Source organism: Trichomycterus rosablanca, chromosome 20 (assembly GCF_030014385.1).
Source record: "Trichomycterus rosablanca isolate fTriRos1 chromosome 20, fTriRos1.hap1, whole genome shotgun sequence".
Classification (NCBI taxonomy): Eukaryota; Metazoa; Chordata; class Actinopteri; order Siluriformes; family Trichomycteridae; genus Trichomycterus; species Trichomycterus rosablanca.
The window spans coordinates 23,377,167-23,393,117 of record NC_086007.1 but is presented as its reverse complement, the minus strand read 5'-3'; the positions used below and the strand labels follow the sequence as shown (position 1 = coordinate 23,393,117).

Genomic DNA, 15,951 nt, shown 5'->3' with positions numbered 1-15,951 from the left:
TTGTCTCTTGTATCTTCAAGTGGCCTGCAGTGAAGTGCTGATAATGAAGAACAATATTGTTAAAGACGAATACACGTATTCTTTTGAGCCAGTTTATCCCTATTGAAGGCCTCACTGGAGCATATGACTTGGGCAGTTCATCCTTCTAATAATTCTGTATGAGATTACAGTGCAGTAACAAATGTCAGCCAAATATCTGTTTATCATAGAAGTCCCAAAAATTGCTTACAGAGACTGATCTGATTTTAATAATGGAAGGTCTGTATTGTTCAATTCTGTTGATGTTAGACAGAGACCCCTCTCTGCAGGCAAGATGATTACATACTTTTTTTCACTATGTACTGAGATGTCAACTTATTAGAAAACATTTTCTTATTCCTGTATCACAAAGCAAAACCATATAAATCGTACTCAAGTTAATGTAGTCAATTTAATAAATGTGGTGGATAAAATATTATAAAAGAGTAACAATATATTCATTTAAATGTGCTAACAGGAGGTAGAACCAGGCTTTGCCTCACTGCGGATCTTTGTGGACAATGGCTCTCACTATGGTTCGTTGGAGTCCCAGAGCCATAGCAATGGCTTTGTATCCCTCTCCAGACTGGTAGATTCCAATATCATATCTGTATTTGAATTTCCTCATAATGTGGCATCATGTGCAAGCCACTGGAATTTGGAGAAGCAAACATCCAAATATCAAAGCCGTACATTTAAACATTTAATACGATCAGAACACAATTCTTACAAGTGCAATTACTGACCGTTACAAACAGTGCAACATTTAAAGTATTGATATCTAACAATAAATACTACCGATGTAAAATACCAACCAACACTGAACAGGTTCCACTGTTCTGCATTAGGAGATTTCACAGATTAAAGCATCTTAATGTGTTATGTGACAGAATGTTCAAGTCAGAACAGAAACAGAAAGGACAACACTGCATAAAACATCAAGCAGCAGCAAGAAAATGTGCCAGAACATAGTGTTTATTAAAGTAAATATTTTAAGACCAGTTAGTCTCCTTAGGGATGAAGAATTAGGGAATGTTTCATATTAGGGAATGTTTTCAGACGTTCAGGGCCTTGGCTTTGAAACCTCTATTTGCTCACTGCTTTACAAACAAGATGTTAAGGCCTTAAGACATCTGTTCAAGTTCAAGTGCCATAAATAAATAATTATAACATTAATATTAAACAAACAATTATAAAAAATACCTAATATATACTACATGGCCAAATGTTTGTGGACACTACTCTTAATCATTAAGTTCAGTTATTTTTATATATTTTATGTAAATAAATATGTGAGCTTGTGTGGCATGATAGTAGGAGTTCTGGGGCAAACCCTGACGGAAAGAGCCAAAATAAATAATTTATTCAATGTGCAGTATAATAATCTGAAAATTCAAAATTTGCGTGTGCATACAGTTTGGGTTGCCTATATCTCAGAATGGGCACACAAATGGTGGAGGATTACAAAGAGCATGTTTAGCATGTGTTACTCTGCATCTCTCATTTATAATCTGCCACTATCCAATAAAAAGGAAATTTTGGCCAGCCAGGGTATTGTGCAAGACACAGGGGTTGCCAGAGTGCAAAAAAGAATTGGGTATATCGAAACTGGAAAAACTAGTATGTGAACGTGAAAGGTATAGTGCATTAACTGAGCACAGAGTATGCACTGTGATAAGATACCGGCTTTATTATTTGTGCATGTCTGTGGTCCACCTATTCATTTCCACTACATTGTTTTCATTAAAATTAAAAGCTCTAAGCTTTCAACCTTATGGCTGTAAAGTTATTTGAAACAGACTTGAACAAAAAGGCAACTGGCCCCTTTACTCAGTTACTCCGGGTCATTTTAGGACAACTGTATGCTGGCAGTAAACTGCCAAGTCACAATGTGCGCACAGACCAAGCTGTTGTTAGTAAACAGCTGAAACCCCAGAAAGCACGCACGCTTTCTGCATGGCACCAATAAAACAAGCCTTACAAGTCTACAGCCATTGCATGGAATACCCGCGAAGATCAGATAAGACAGGAAGCTGAAAACTCTTGGTGATTTCCGAGGAAGGCCTTAAGCAGAATGAGTGTGGGGCTCATAGCAAAGGGCAGAAAAGTTAACAAAGAAAAATTTCTATAGACATGGTTATGATACAGAACAATGCATCACTTGCCAATCTGTCTTGTGCTCATTTTTTTACCATGTAATTCCATCTCTACAGAGTCTATCCACAGTTCAAGACAAGAAGGAGGAGGAGAACCTGAAAACACGGCTTTCTGCGAATTCAGATCCGGTCCAGTGGTGTCTTAGAGATCAGACAAAAGCTGGTAAAATGCAAAGCAGGTGGCCAGTAATCAAAGCTCAGCCAGATGTGCATATTGTGTTCGAGACCCAGACACGTAAGAGCTAAATTAGGACCAGAGCAAACCATCAGTAAATCCAATTTCACCTCATTCACTTGCCTAAATGTTCAGGACTGACCGCTGACAGGATTTCACAAAAACAGGCAATGACTGGGCAAACATGTGTGTACAAGGTTTGTGAAAGTGTAAAGTGTTGCTGAGTTCCTAGGGTGGTAGTTTCTCTGCATTTTTGGACAGGCTGTGGAGCAGCGTCTTTTGAAAGTCGTCTTCAGACAGCTCGGGGACGAGGAACTCGATGAGCAGGTCCCAAACACAGTACACCAGATGCCTGTGCATAATCACAGTCATGAGTCGTGGATGTACCAGAAACGTTCCCCAAACACATACACAACAATAATTATGCACTGATATGCAATTTACAGCATACTACTATAATTGTGGGTATATACAGTAGTGTTCAAAAAAATAGCAGTGATTTTAAAAAAGTGAATAAAGCACAAAATCATTCTAATAACTTTTATTTCCATGAATGCAAATGCACTGAAAATACTACACTTTTAATTCTAAATCAAAACATTAACAAAATTTAGCCAGTTTGTGTTCATCATTTACAGAAAATTAAGAAAAATGAATATTAGGCTGTTCAAAAAAATAGCAGTGCCAGCATTTTTCTCAAAAAATTTATCTATAAACTAAAAATGTTTGAGGTTTTACTTTACTTTAAATTACTGAACTAATATTTAGTGGCATAACAATTGTTTCCGAGATCTGTGTTGCATGGAGTCGACCAACTTCTGGCACCTCTGAACAGGTATTCCAGTCCAGGATGATTAGACTACATTCCACAGTTCTTCTGCAATTTTGGGTTTTGCCTCAAAAGAACGCATTTCAGATATCAGCCCACAAGTTCTCTATGGGATTGAAGTCAGGGGATTGTGCTGGTCACTCTATTACCTCAATCTTGTTTGTCTGTAACCAAGATGTTTTGGGTCATTGTCATGTTGAAACACCCATTTTAAGGACATTTCTTCTTCGACATAGGGCAACATGATCTCCTCAAGTATTCTGATATATTTAAATTGATCCATGATCCCTCGTATGTGATAACTAGGCGTAACACCATGGTATGAGAAACATCCTCATATCATCATTTTGTACCACCATGCTTTACTGTCTTCACAGTGAACTTTGGCTTGAATTCAGTGCTCGGGGGTCGTCTGACATACTGTCTACGTCCACTAGACCCAAAAAGAAAAAAAAAATTTTCACCAGTCCACAAATGTTGAGCCATTTCTCTTTGGACCAGTTAATGTGTTCCTTGGCAAATTTGAACCCATTCAGGACGTGTCGTTTTCTTAACAACGGGACTTTGCAAGGAGTTCTTGCTGGTAAATTGGCTTCACTTAATCATCTTCTGTACTCACTGGTAACTTCAGATGTTCCTTGATCTTTCTGGAGGTGATCATTGGCTGAACCTTTGCCATTTTGGCTATTCTTCGATCCAATCAAACAGTAGTTCCACGCTTCCTTCCGCATCTTTCAGGTTTTAGTTGTCACTTCAAGGCATTTGAGATCATTTTAGCTGAGTAGCCTATAGTTTGCTGCACTTCTCTGTATGTTTTTTCCCTCTACTATCAACTTTTTAATCAAAGTACGCTGTTCATCAGAACAATGTCTGGAACAACCCATTTTACCCAGTATTTCAAAAGGAAATGTGCTATGACCAACCTGAGCAACATTTGCCCCCTCCTACCTTAAATAAGGGCCAAAATTGACACCCGTTCTTCTGCAGAATGAATGACTTCACCAATTGAACTCCTCACTGCTATTATTTTGAACAACCCCCTTTCAATCAATGCTTCGATTACTCAGAATGAGCGGCATGCATGTCCTAATTGTTGGGTTTGTTTTGTTTTCATTACTCTACTACACTTCTACTACACTAGCATTTCTACTAAAAACAGTGATTTATCAGGTCAGTGGTGTTGGACTGCTATTTTTTTGAACACCACTGTATATGTGTATATCTTCTATGAACATATGTACAATTTACATACAATAATAATTTTAAATATCCTGAGACAGACCTGTTTATGGTGGAATCCTGAAAAGAGTCGAGCACGATCTGCCAGGAGAGCTTGTACTTTTCTGAGCCCAGCAAATCAGTGACAAGGTCTGATAACACAACATACAGTTCAATGACACACACACACACACACACAAAAAGACACACACATAAACAGTGAGACAAACTATTTGATAACAGACCACACCAACCGCACCACCTTTCCAAAGCAAACAGAAAGCTTCTGGTGTGGCAGTTACTTTAGTGTAGGCAGAGTGAATCTACCTGGCAGTAACTTCATCAAGCACTGCAGGGACTGCTGTTTGGTATCATCTCTCTGCTGTTGAGTTCGCAAAGGTCTTGGCTGGGCAGGAAGGTTTCCACCAGGCCACACAGCCTCCTGGATCACCCGCAAATAGGTCACCCAGTACTGCGTACACATCAGATTTGCTACACCAACCTCCAGCCACCTGCACAAACACAACATGCACCACCCTTAAAACCTACTGAGAAGTGGACGAACACATAGGGCATGTAATAGGGAATTGTAATAGATTCTAGGAATTAAAATTGATTCTATTGTTGGAGAAAAAAATAGGATGTCCAACAAGCTCACTGTCAGGTATTCACATACTTCATAGTGTATAACAGCCCTAAAAGTAGTTAATTACATTATAATAATAATGAAGAGTTTTACTCTGTTACAGTACCTCTTTGAAAATAATATTTCCATGACTTAAGATCTATTTAAACACAACTCATTTTTTATTTCCCCAACTAATCAAATTATGTAGTTCAGTCTCAAAACAGAAGTAAGCTGGTGTAATGTAAATGCACAGTAGCACATTTCATTCCAGTAACAACATTACAGCAGTTTATAAAAGCTGTCTTATTTTCACTGGCGCGGTCTCAGAAAAAAAAGGGAATCTGCATGAACATGAAAAGTACTGGGTTGTTTAGGCTAAAAGAAGAAAAACTGATGGCTTAATTCTTTCTGACACTCCAAAAACACAAACAAGATAAGTATATTTCATATGGAGCCGTGCCTAATTGACATCAGGATTTTCACTGGTGAAAACATGACACAGCTGCAGTAGTCAGTTGGGTGCGTACTAGAACTGGAATGAAAGCTGCATTTGGAGTGGGAAAGAAAAAATAAAATGTCTTTGTATTAAAAAAAAGAGGGAGGAAACAAACACAAGACAATTAAACAAAATAAATGTGCTTTATTATTTGCCATATTTTGTGTATTATTTTATAAACAGGGTGAGGGTGGGAGGAGTAGTAATTGGTCATGTCTGAGAGACTGAGAGAGATGCTTATAGCCCGGATTTAGCGGCATCGGATTTCCACCTTTTTGGAACGCTCAAAGAACCTTTAAGGGGAAGAACATTTTCATGTGATGATGATATGAAAGCAGTGGGGCATCAGTGGCAGACAGTGACAGATCACGAAGCCACTAGAGCAACCTAACAAACTTTACCTAGCATTTTCCTTTCATTAAAAAAGTCCCCATTTTCCAAATTCAACAAGCCACAAATAATCACTTGATACTATAGCGTGAGCCATGCTCTATTTCGGAAAGTGGAATGATTAATTTGGTGCTTTGGCTCAGTGCAGGTGCCTATAGCAGGTGTCTGCATGAACTAATTACACTGTGGTCCTTTCCAAATACAAGGAATAAGGAGAGTGATTCAGACTTGACGTTCCTACCAAATGGAACAAGTTGATCTGTCTGGGCCGCCAAGGGCTGCAGCCATTCATCTTATTGAATAATCAAACTATGAATAGAGCTTGGGTTATAAGCAAACCATTACATACTGTTTTAATACCTGGGGTAACGTTGGAAAAAACAGAGCATCTTTTTTTAAGCCCTGGTTTAAAACACACCTCTAATAGCAAAGAATCTACAAAAACCTAAGCTGGCAAAGCTACTGGTGAATTAATTTGTTTGTTTGTTTGTTTTAAGTAACATGCACCAGAAACAAATTGTTACAAATACTCATCTGCCACCACTTAATGTGCCTAGCTAGAATAATTTTTCATTTCATTTCCATTTTTACCACCACTTTATCCAAGTCAGGGTAACGGTGGGACTGGTTCCCCTGGAAACACTGGGTGCAAGTCAAGAACATATCCCGGACAAGGCACCAATCCGTTGCTGGGTTTTGGCCATCCACCTCTTAGACATAGCGCCCAGTCGGCCGTTGACACCTGCCGAGATTTAAACCTGGATATGCTATGAATGAATGAATATTTAAACTTTAACTTGAATAGCTCAATTTGTGTACTTTGCCACCTCTGTATGTAGCCCAGTGGGTAGACTAGAAGAAGAAAAGACAGCAGGAACCTGAGCACAAACACTCAGCAGCTTCTTTTGTTGCTTTTAACAGACAGAACTAATGAAAACCCCAGCAGAGGCTAATACTTGAGCGATGAGAAATAATGCGGCTGCATGATTAAAGCATGTCAGTCTGTCATGGCTGGGAAATTTGTCACAGCATGAAGTTAAATATTTAATGTGCCAAGAAATGGCGTGGGGATTTTACCATGGTTGTACTACAACGAGGGCAAGATTTTGGTGTGTCTGGGAAAATGCACCTAGTCAAAAGGGCACTGTGAGATCAGGGCACTGTGCAGGTCACTGGCAACCCTCTGGACCAAACTCAACAAACCATGTCTTTATGGACTATGGCTTGTGAGCCAGACCTTCAGTGTCTAACCTTACAAACACTCATTCGACTGTATTGACAGGGAACCATCGTCATTATTAACTCCATTCTAATGGCAATGATGTCGAAATGGAATGAATAAATACATACAATTTATGCAAATGTATGCAAATAATTAGACAAACAAAACAAGTCTCGTAACTACTGCAAAAAAATACATACTTTTGCAAACAACACTGGGAATTTAAATAAAATTTTAAAGGTGCCATATCTGTTTTAGACCATGTGGACCATCGTTACCAGCTACACATCAATGAACTCATATTCCAAATAAAATAGATTGTGCACAATATCAACACAATATCGAGGTTCTCAAAAGGTCCTACCTGTCTTAAAACCCAACCAAATCCGCTCTTCAACCCTATTATGCAATGCAAAAATAAGCAGCAATATTCATGCCAAGAGTCGGAATCAGATATTAAAAACAGCTGTTAACAATTGTAAATCCAGCCGAAGGAAATTTATTATTATAATGTGTGGTTTTGGTTGACCCCACTGAATAAAAAGAGTTTCCACATGTTGGATAATAACAATATATCTGTGTAATTACATGGATTTGTTTTTCATGAGCTAACGATGCCAAACATTTCGCTGGTAATAAATGACAGCCCAGCTTATTTACAACTGAATAAACTTAAGATGAAACAGCATGATGTACAAGGAAAACCACTTTTTGCTTTTTTATTTGTCCTAATTTTATTGCATATATTTACCTCAAATTTACTTCACGTTGTACTTGAAAATTGAAACAAACCACCGCTTTTTTGCTACCGCTTTACCGGCCAGGATCACAGTGACTATCAAATGACTTAAATGATTATTTGATAGGAAAGTCATTGCTTCCCTTCCTTATACACCCAATAAATACACAGAGGAGGCAAAAAAGTATACACATTTTAATAGATCCCCCCAGATTCTTCTAATATACATAAAACAAGACAAGCTACAGCACACTGCAAAGAAAAACTGGCGACTGTCGACTTTACACATTAGAGGGGATGGGTGCTGGTCAGCTGCCTTCCTTGGCCAGTGTGAAGGTAATGCAAGTGGCAAAGAAATCACATTAGGGAATTCAAAATGACTAAATTTGGGGAATAGGAAGATAAATTAGAAACAAGGTTTGATTAGCTGAGTGTGAAGAACCTCCAGTGGCAAGCAAATAACCCTGACCTTAACTCCACTGACCACCTTTGGGATCATTTGGAATGTCGGTTGTAAGCCAGGTCTATATCAAACATCGGCACCTGACCCCACTAATGTTCTTTTTATCTAATAGGTAAGTGTATGATCAAGGTCAGGTGCCCCACATACTTTTGGCTATATAGTGTAAGTCATTTTATAATTAACTAATTGTGTTTAGTGTAAATTCAACACATTTCCACAAACACATCTACAACTGAATATTTTAACTAATTATGCACATATGCCACTTAAAAGCATATCTAATTCTGCGAATAAAGCCATGCATATCTTTGAAAACCTAAAGTCAGGACCAAAGTATGCCTTTAATTAAAAAACGCCACAATATTTGTGACAGTAAATCTCTTCTAAGCTGGCCTACTTTGGTAAAGGCAAAACATACATTAGAAAAATTTAATTGTGTTTGAATCTGCAATATGATGTTGGTGGTTTCTGGCATGGAGGATTATCAAATCAGGCTGATTTAATTCCAGTACTAGCTGCTAGTCATGAAATTTCCAGGAATCATGCTTTCCAATAGCCCTGTGACAGGAATGAAGAACTATCAACATGAGCCAAGTGACAGATCAGTGAAATACAAATATCTCAAGTGGAGGGTGAATTCTACAAACAAACAATTCTGGTAGAGTCCCGGTAATTCCTTTGCTGGCACTGTGCTGACTCTGACTGACAGAGTGATTCCAATTAATTCCATGTCTCTGAAATCACAACAAGATGAGGCCTTGGTCATAGCCAACAGCAGAAATAAATAAATTATTGAATGTATACCCTTACATAACAAGTCTGTGCAACTATTTACAATAAGGCCTAAAGTAAGTGGTCTTACTGAAGTGATGGATTGGCGCCCTGTCTAGGGTGTGTTACTGCATTGAGCTGTGACTCTAGGGAAACCGGATTCACCACAACCCTGACCAGGATAAAGCAGTAGTAAAAACAGGAAAATGATGGAAAGGAATGGAAGTACTAAAATAATAAACCATTAATGAGTATTCTGATGGACAATACTTGCTTGATGCTTAGAAAGGATTTTGTGCATGTTCTGTATCCAGTGTTTAAAAGTATATTCCTTCGTGCCACAGGGTACCTTTATTATGCTATCCATCTCATTAAATGAAATGTGCCATGACCAGTGTGCTATGGCCAGTCAAGGAAAAGGAACCCTTAATCTGTTAATGACTTGCAATGCAAAAATTTATGAATCATGCATTAGTCCACAGCACCACTTAGTGGTAAAAATGTAGCCAGCATTAAGAGTTTGCATAAGAACATCCAATAGGTCATGATGTGGTACAGGGTCTTTCCCACAGGGCACACCTATTTATCGCTACAAGACACAGGGCTTATGCTAGACCACCACTTTCGGCCTGTCAACCGTCTATACAGACATGATTGGCTATATATCAGCAAAAAAGCTAAAGCCCTGCAATGGATTGGTGCTCTGTCCAGGGTACGCCTGCCCTGTGTCCAGCGTTTCCAGACCTGCCGCAAGTCTGACCAGGTTAAAATACACCTAATTCTCATTCGGACTTAAATGGAAAATAACTGCAGTCAACTAAATGATCACGTCAGGTCAAGAGTTTGCTGTGATCTCTTTTTGAAAAGCACTGTATTATAATGACATGTTTTCCAACCACACTGGAGAAAAACTACTAACGAAACTGCAGATTATGGCAGTAATATAAATTGTACACAAAATAAGCTTTCATTATTGCAGAAGGTTATGGTTTTGTACTACTGGTGTACACAAGCCATGTAGCTTCGAACTGTAACGATTTGCTAGACTTTTGCATTCTGGGTTTCTCGGTTTCAGCTCAAAAGTGACTCATATATAAAATTTGGTTTGTGCAGTTGTTTGCATACCGTTCTATGAGGGTCCCAAACACCATCCTGATGCTCTTCTGGACATTCTCAGTGCACAGCCAACTCCACTGGTCCTTCATCAACAGGCACAGGATATTCAGAGCCATGTCAGCAACTACAGTCCCCCCTGCTGAACAACCAAGTATGGTGTAAATAAACACATAGATTTGGTATGTCTAATAAGGTTAAAATTACTGCAGTTTGTTCCCTTAGAGATACTTTCGCCCAGTCGTATGGCCATAATGATGTGGCACTTATCAAACTCAATCATGTCTGCTGCACTTAACATGAGTACTATGAGTAACTCCCAGCTCGTAAACTGTTTGTTATAGTCTTTGGTATTGCTAGGAATTGTCATATGTGAGTATTTAGTAAGAGATATTCCTCCCTTACAAGATATGAATGCATTAATCGTGCGTCCAATGTGGCCCTTTTGGAATACATCTGTATGTCAACTCTAAGCCAGGCCTTCAGCTTTTGGAATTTTGGCAGACAACAAGCTATTCTTAGAGCACTACATACCCTGATTCTGAATAATATTTGGTAATTTTCCTCTTGCACATGTGCAGGACTCTGTATCAAATCTGGGACCAGGGTTAACGTCATGCTCTCCGTCTCCGTCTCGGACTTTACTCGGAAGCCGCTCCTGCTCCATGATGAAGCTTTCTAGGCCATCAAAGGTGAGACCATTAAAAACCTGAAAATGAAAAAACACTTGTCAAACTCAAGAATACATACACTGTACACACACTGTGGGAGTTCTGTGGGGAAAGGGGTGCTGAGGTCAGCATGCAGGAGAAGGAGAGGAAGGCAAATGAGAGGTTTATAGATGTGTTGTGGCAGGACATGCGCATGGTTAATTTGACAGAGGAGGATGTTCAGGACAGGGCTGCTTCTCTAATATGGCCAATTCCACATTCCATTTACTGTATATCACAATTCACTTAGAGTGTGATGCATGAACTGATGACTTCCCATGAGTGTTATTTTACTTACTGTGCTATTGTCATCAAAGCAGTATATTACTTTGGGTTTCATGTCAGACACACTAAGAGCTGGTGCAATTTTACTGGAGAATCGCATTCTGGATCTGAAAATAGAAAAAAAAAAAATCAGAAGCTACTTAAAACAGGCACCACCAAAAAAAGCCATGACAGAACTGCTTGCATTCCAAACATTATTTTCATACTTGGCCTTTTTGTCAGAGGACAGTTTTCCTTCAGGCTCAGGATCCACCTCGTCAGTGGGGCTTTGTGGCTCTGATCTGGGGAAGGCTGTCTTCAGCGTGTCCACTATTGCATTTACGACAATCTGACAAATCACACTTGGTTATTTGTAATCAGATACCAAAATGTCATTTTGTCCTAAATAATTGATTATTTCTTAATATAAGCACCAACCCTGTTGGGTAAAATTCCATCAGTAGCTGTGGACTGTGTCCCACTCTTTCACTAACTGACTGCATAAACTGTGTGATGCCTACTTAGAGTGCTTTCATTGTTCCTGCTGCTGTGATTAAAACTACATTAAGAAGCACCTTGTCTATTCGTGAGACGATGAATGGCTTCTTCACGAAAGCAATCCTTGCATCAGTGTTGAGGGCGAGGAACTCCTGCATTTCCTCACTGTTGGCAGTTTCAGGTATAGCACAAAGTTGCTACAAAAAAGGAGGGATCAAGTCAGCTAGCAATAAAAATGAGAGCCAAAGCACACACATATTACAAAAATTAGATATTGTAAATGAGACCATTTTGATAACCTTGCATGTAAAGACCAGAGGTTGTTGAAGTTTTAATCAGTGTTAACTCCCAGCAGAACTAGATTCACATTAGACCACTGAAATCAGCCTCTTACCTTAAGGAAGGTTTCTAACAAACTTTTTCTGGCCTCCACTCTGTCACTGTCCATGTTTCCAAAAGGAAGGTCTGGAAAGATTTTCTTAGGTCCCTTAATATCTAAAATAAAAAACAAAACCCCACAGCAAAGGATTACAGCTGCACGAGAAAGATGAAAACACTTTAGTGCTGCATTGCCAGTCAGCAGAACTCACGTTTCAGAATTTTTCGTAATTCAGTTTTCTCCTCTAAACGAGTCTGCAGGTTCAAGAATTCACTATAGCGCCGATTCACCATGTGATAGGCTACTGGCTGAATTGTGCCTGGATTCTCAGAGTCCACAGATGTCTCATACTGCAAAGCATTGCCAAATGTGACAAAATAATAAATGTGACAAAATAATAAGTAAGTTGTACTACTAACCACAGGAAATCACTACACATTTTAACTAGCAATGTATTGTACATATGCGTAGAACTGCATAATTGATTGCAAACTAGCGGCAAGGTGGGAAGAGACCCTGTCCAGCTAACTGTGTTTGTGTGAATGCCCAGCCAGGTCAGTGGCTCTAATTAGATTTCCTACAAAACTCATTTTCGGCCAGTGAGGGAGACACACAGAGGAAAATTGAGCATCTCTAATTGTATGCAAAGGGAACATAAAATACTTAAACAACAGACATTTTAAATGACCTAGTCTGGAGACTGAATCTCACCTTCACAGTGTAGAGTGTGTAAGGATGCGAGCCTGTGCCTCTGTGTTCTTTAGCTGTGATGGTGCCTGTGATGCGAAGGTTTTGAATAATAACTGGGCCTTCAGGGCTGCTTAGGGGTTCAAATGCAAACGGAGAAAGTGGCATGGCCCCGCCCGAAGGAGAGGAGGCCTGCAGGGGTTCTGTCAAAGTCAGCTCATTAGAATTCACCACCCCGAACTGCTCCACACCAGTGGTGCCCATTTCCGCCTTTGATGTACCCTTCTCAAGATCCTGAAGAGTACAAAAACTTGACAAAAGTTCATCTGGTTCATCCAGAATATCAGACGGTTCTTCTTGAATTTCAGAGACCACAACCTTGGGGGCATTAGAACATAGGGGTAACTCATCCTCTGGGTCCGGTTCTTCATCTACAAGTGTGGGGCACTCAATGGTTCGATCTGATGTTGCTTCCTCAGTGGCTATTAGAACCAGGGATTCCAATGAGCTCCTTTTGAAATCATTCTGAGGGGACTCAAGATCAGAGTCTGTTTCTTGATAGAAAGGGTTGGACTTTGCAAGTCGGGGGTAATCTGTGGAGTTAAAATCTGGATGGACTGAGGAAAATGGTCTGATCTGATTTGGTTCTTCATCCTCTTGGTTCTGCAGACAGTAAAGATCTGCAGATTCAGGAACATCATTGCTGGTCAATTCTGGTGGTAATGCGTCGGTCACAGATGGAGTTTCCAGTTTGTCCTTTAAGGTTAAAGATGATGGAACCTCAAAATGCTGGTGGGATTGTTCTTCAGCTGAAACCGCCACTGGTGGAGATGGTAAGTTCACTGGCTCTGTAGGTCTGGATTCTGGCTTAGCAGATTTAGTAAACACATTCACGATCAACATATTTAACCAGTCTGGATCGGACAGCTTTGCAATTAAAGGCAGAAGGACGTTGCACGTTATGAGTTCACACACCACAAATCTCCCTGTTCTGGTTTCAAGATGTGGTGGAGGTACAAGAACATGTAAAAGCAAATCCACAATCGCACGAGCATAATTGACTTCTTCAGCAGAACTTTGCAGAGCTGGGTGAGGAGAGCATGACACGCTGTATGCCTGCCAGAGGCTAGTATCAGCACTGGCACTTTCTTTCTGGCTTTCTTTTTCAACCATTATCTCCTTGGCTTTTAAGTAGCACTGCAAATGACATCCACAAAGATCTAAAGTCTTCATAGTTAAAGCTTTCCTGTCCACCTTCTTTGCTCGCCGCTTAAGCTCCATTCCCATTTCAATCATGGAATTTCGCAGATCATCCTCAAACTTGTGCTCAGAAGACACTATGTTGTACCAAGAAGAGACAAAGTCTCTGATTATTTTACCAACTGTGTCCCGGATCTCATTGTCCAGCTGTGTCTCACTATTGGCCGAAGGCCGGATCTCCTCCAGCGTGATAAAACGGTCAAGGTGAATAACACTTTCCAAATCAATGACAGCTTGAAAGCCAAGCCAACCACCAGTGACTATTAAAAGGCTGGTAAACACACAGAGAAGCCAAACGTTGACCAGTATGTGAAAGAGAATCATCCAGGCCAGGAGTGCACCAAATATGAAAAGTTTTCTTTGCACCAAGTATTCAGACATGGCTACAAGGGGTGTGCAGATGCGATCTGGCTGGGACATGGCAAAAACAAGCTTCTGTGGAAGAGATGTATATAAAATGTCAATTAGCATATTATTACTAGTAATAATACATACTAAATATTAAATATTACTATAAATGTAATACTATGTATTTAAAAACATCCCTTCTTTTTAAATTTAGATGTTTTAGCCACACACTCATTGCAAACAGGGGTTTAAGATAAGTTGGTGTGTTTGTTTAGCATGACTCTCCGCACTGGCAGGTGATAAGAAGTGGCCACAGACTGGACACATGTCGGAGTGAACATGAACGTGGCCGGGCGCCTGGGTGGTGTAGGGGTCTATTATGCTAGACATAACTGGATAATGCCAGAAGGGGTGGCCAAAACCCTGTGATGGGGGACGCCCTGTCCAGGGTGTTCCTGTCTTGCACTCAGTGTTTACCGTTGGAGCCGGCCCGCCGCGACCTGGACCAGGATAAACTGGTTGTTAAAAATTAATTGAAATAAAAATGGTTGTGGCCATTCAGTGTATTTACGTATAAACAAATGGCCGCAGGTTTGAATAACACAGGCTTTCAATTTCATACTGTCTAGGTAGGTAAAACGTAGGTTGAGTCCCAAACCGCGTACTAGTGTACTAAATAGTCTGTATCAATAATAAAAGACTCGTGGTGTCGGAACTAATTTGACTAATGTGATGTCGTACATTCTACGCGATTTGAGACGCAACCATAGCATATTGCTAGCTAACTGGCTAAACTTATTGAATAGAAAAGCAAAAAGACACATTTAATAGAATTTAGCTGTTCTTGTTGGCCGTTATAAAAGAATAGCAGCCGTTACTAGCAAAAATAAAACAAAATGAAAAAGAGAAATTACACTAGCATTTCCTGGCTCCTGTCATCAGCATCTGATTAGGGTCAGACAGCTATTGAACGCCGTTAGCTTGTCGAATGTATACAAATATAACGTATTTTTAATATAAATTCTAAATCAAAAGTGATATATAAGTACCTGTTTAAATGTAGCTATCCAAGTTAATGCAGAAAAATAATCGTCATGTTGTACAGACTGTTGTACATCACCGACGGATTTTATGTTTTGGTTTTGATGAACGACTCATTCTTATGAACGACTCCTAAATGAATCAAACAAAAAGAATCGATTCGACATCATGAATCAGCTTCAAGACGAGTCAGTAGGACCGAAATTAAATTTAGCATAACTATTCAATAAAAAGGATGATAAGAGTATTTTAAACACAACAGCTCTTCTGTACCTAAATGTAGTTTGATACTGTGAGAAAAATGTAAGAATTTCATTTCATATGACGTTTTTATGAGAACTATTGGATCAGTCTTTTCTTCTTGTAGAAGCAGCTGATGAATCAGTTAAGAGAGCTAAAAAGGACTGAAGGAACTCCAGAAAAGATCACAAATAAATAAATAAAAAGCTGGTTCATGTACAAGGCAGGGATAAGCTTTACAGCAAGGATCGATGTATGTTCTCTGCAGGGTATAGCAGAAAATCTACAATTGCATTTTGTGTTTTT

At 39.5% G+C, this 15,951-nt stretch overlaps 1 protein-coding gene across 5 annotated transcripts; it reads right to left on the bottom strand.

Moving 5' to 3' along the window:
* Positions 1–411: 411 nt before the first annotated feature.
* Positions 412–14,436, bottom strand: snx19b (sorting nexin 19b). Of its 5 annotated transcripts, none has more exons than XM_063016797.1 (11): positions 12,781–14,436; positions 12,281–12,419; positions 12,085–12,185; positions 11,768–11,887; positions 11,420–11,541; positions 11,227–11,320; positions 10,753–10,927; positions 10,231–10,360; positions 4,724–4,908; positions 4,461–4,548; positions 412–2,701 (listed from the first exon to the last, which is right to left on the bottom strand). In XM_063016797.1, the coding sequence occupies exons 1-11, from the start codon at positions 14,434–14,436 to the stop codon at positions 2,578–2,580; spliced, it is 2,934 nt and encodes a 977-aa protein (XP_062872867.1). In that variant the 3' UTR covers positions 412–2,577. The 5 variants fall into 5 exon arrangements, with proteins under 5 accessions (XP_062872867.1, XP_062872868.1, XP_062872872.1 ...); XM_063016798.1 differs by having other exon boundaries at positions 10,231–10,357; XM_063016802.1 differs by lacking the exons at positions 412–2,701; positions 4,461–4,548; positions 4,724–4,908 and adding exons at positions 8,054–8,892; positions 8,982–9,068.
* Positions 14,437–15,951: the final 1,515 nt, after the last annotated feature.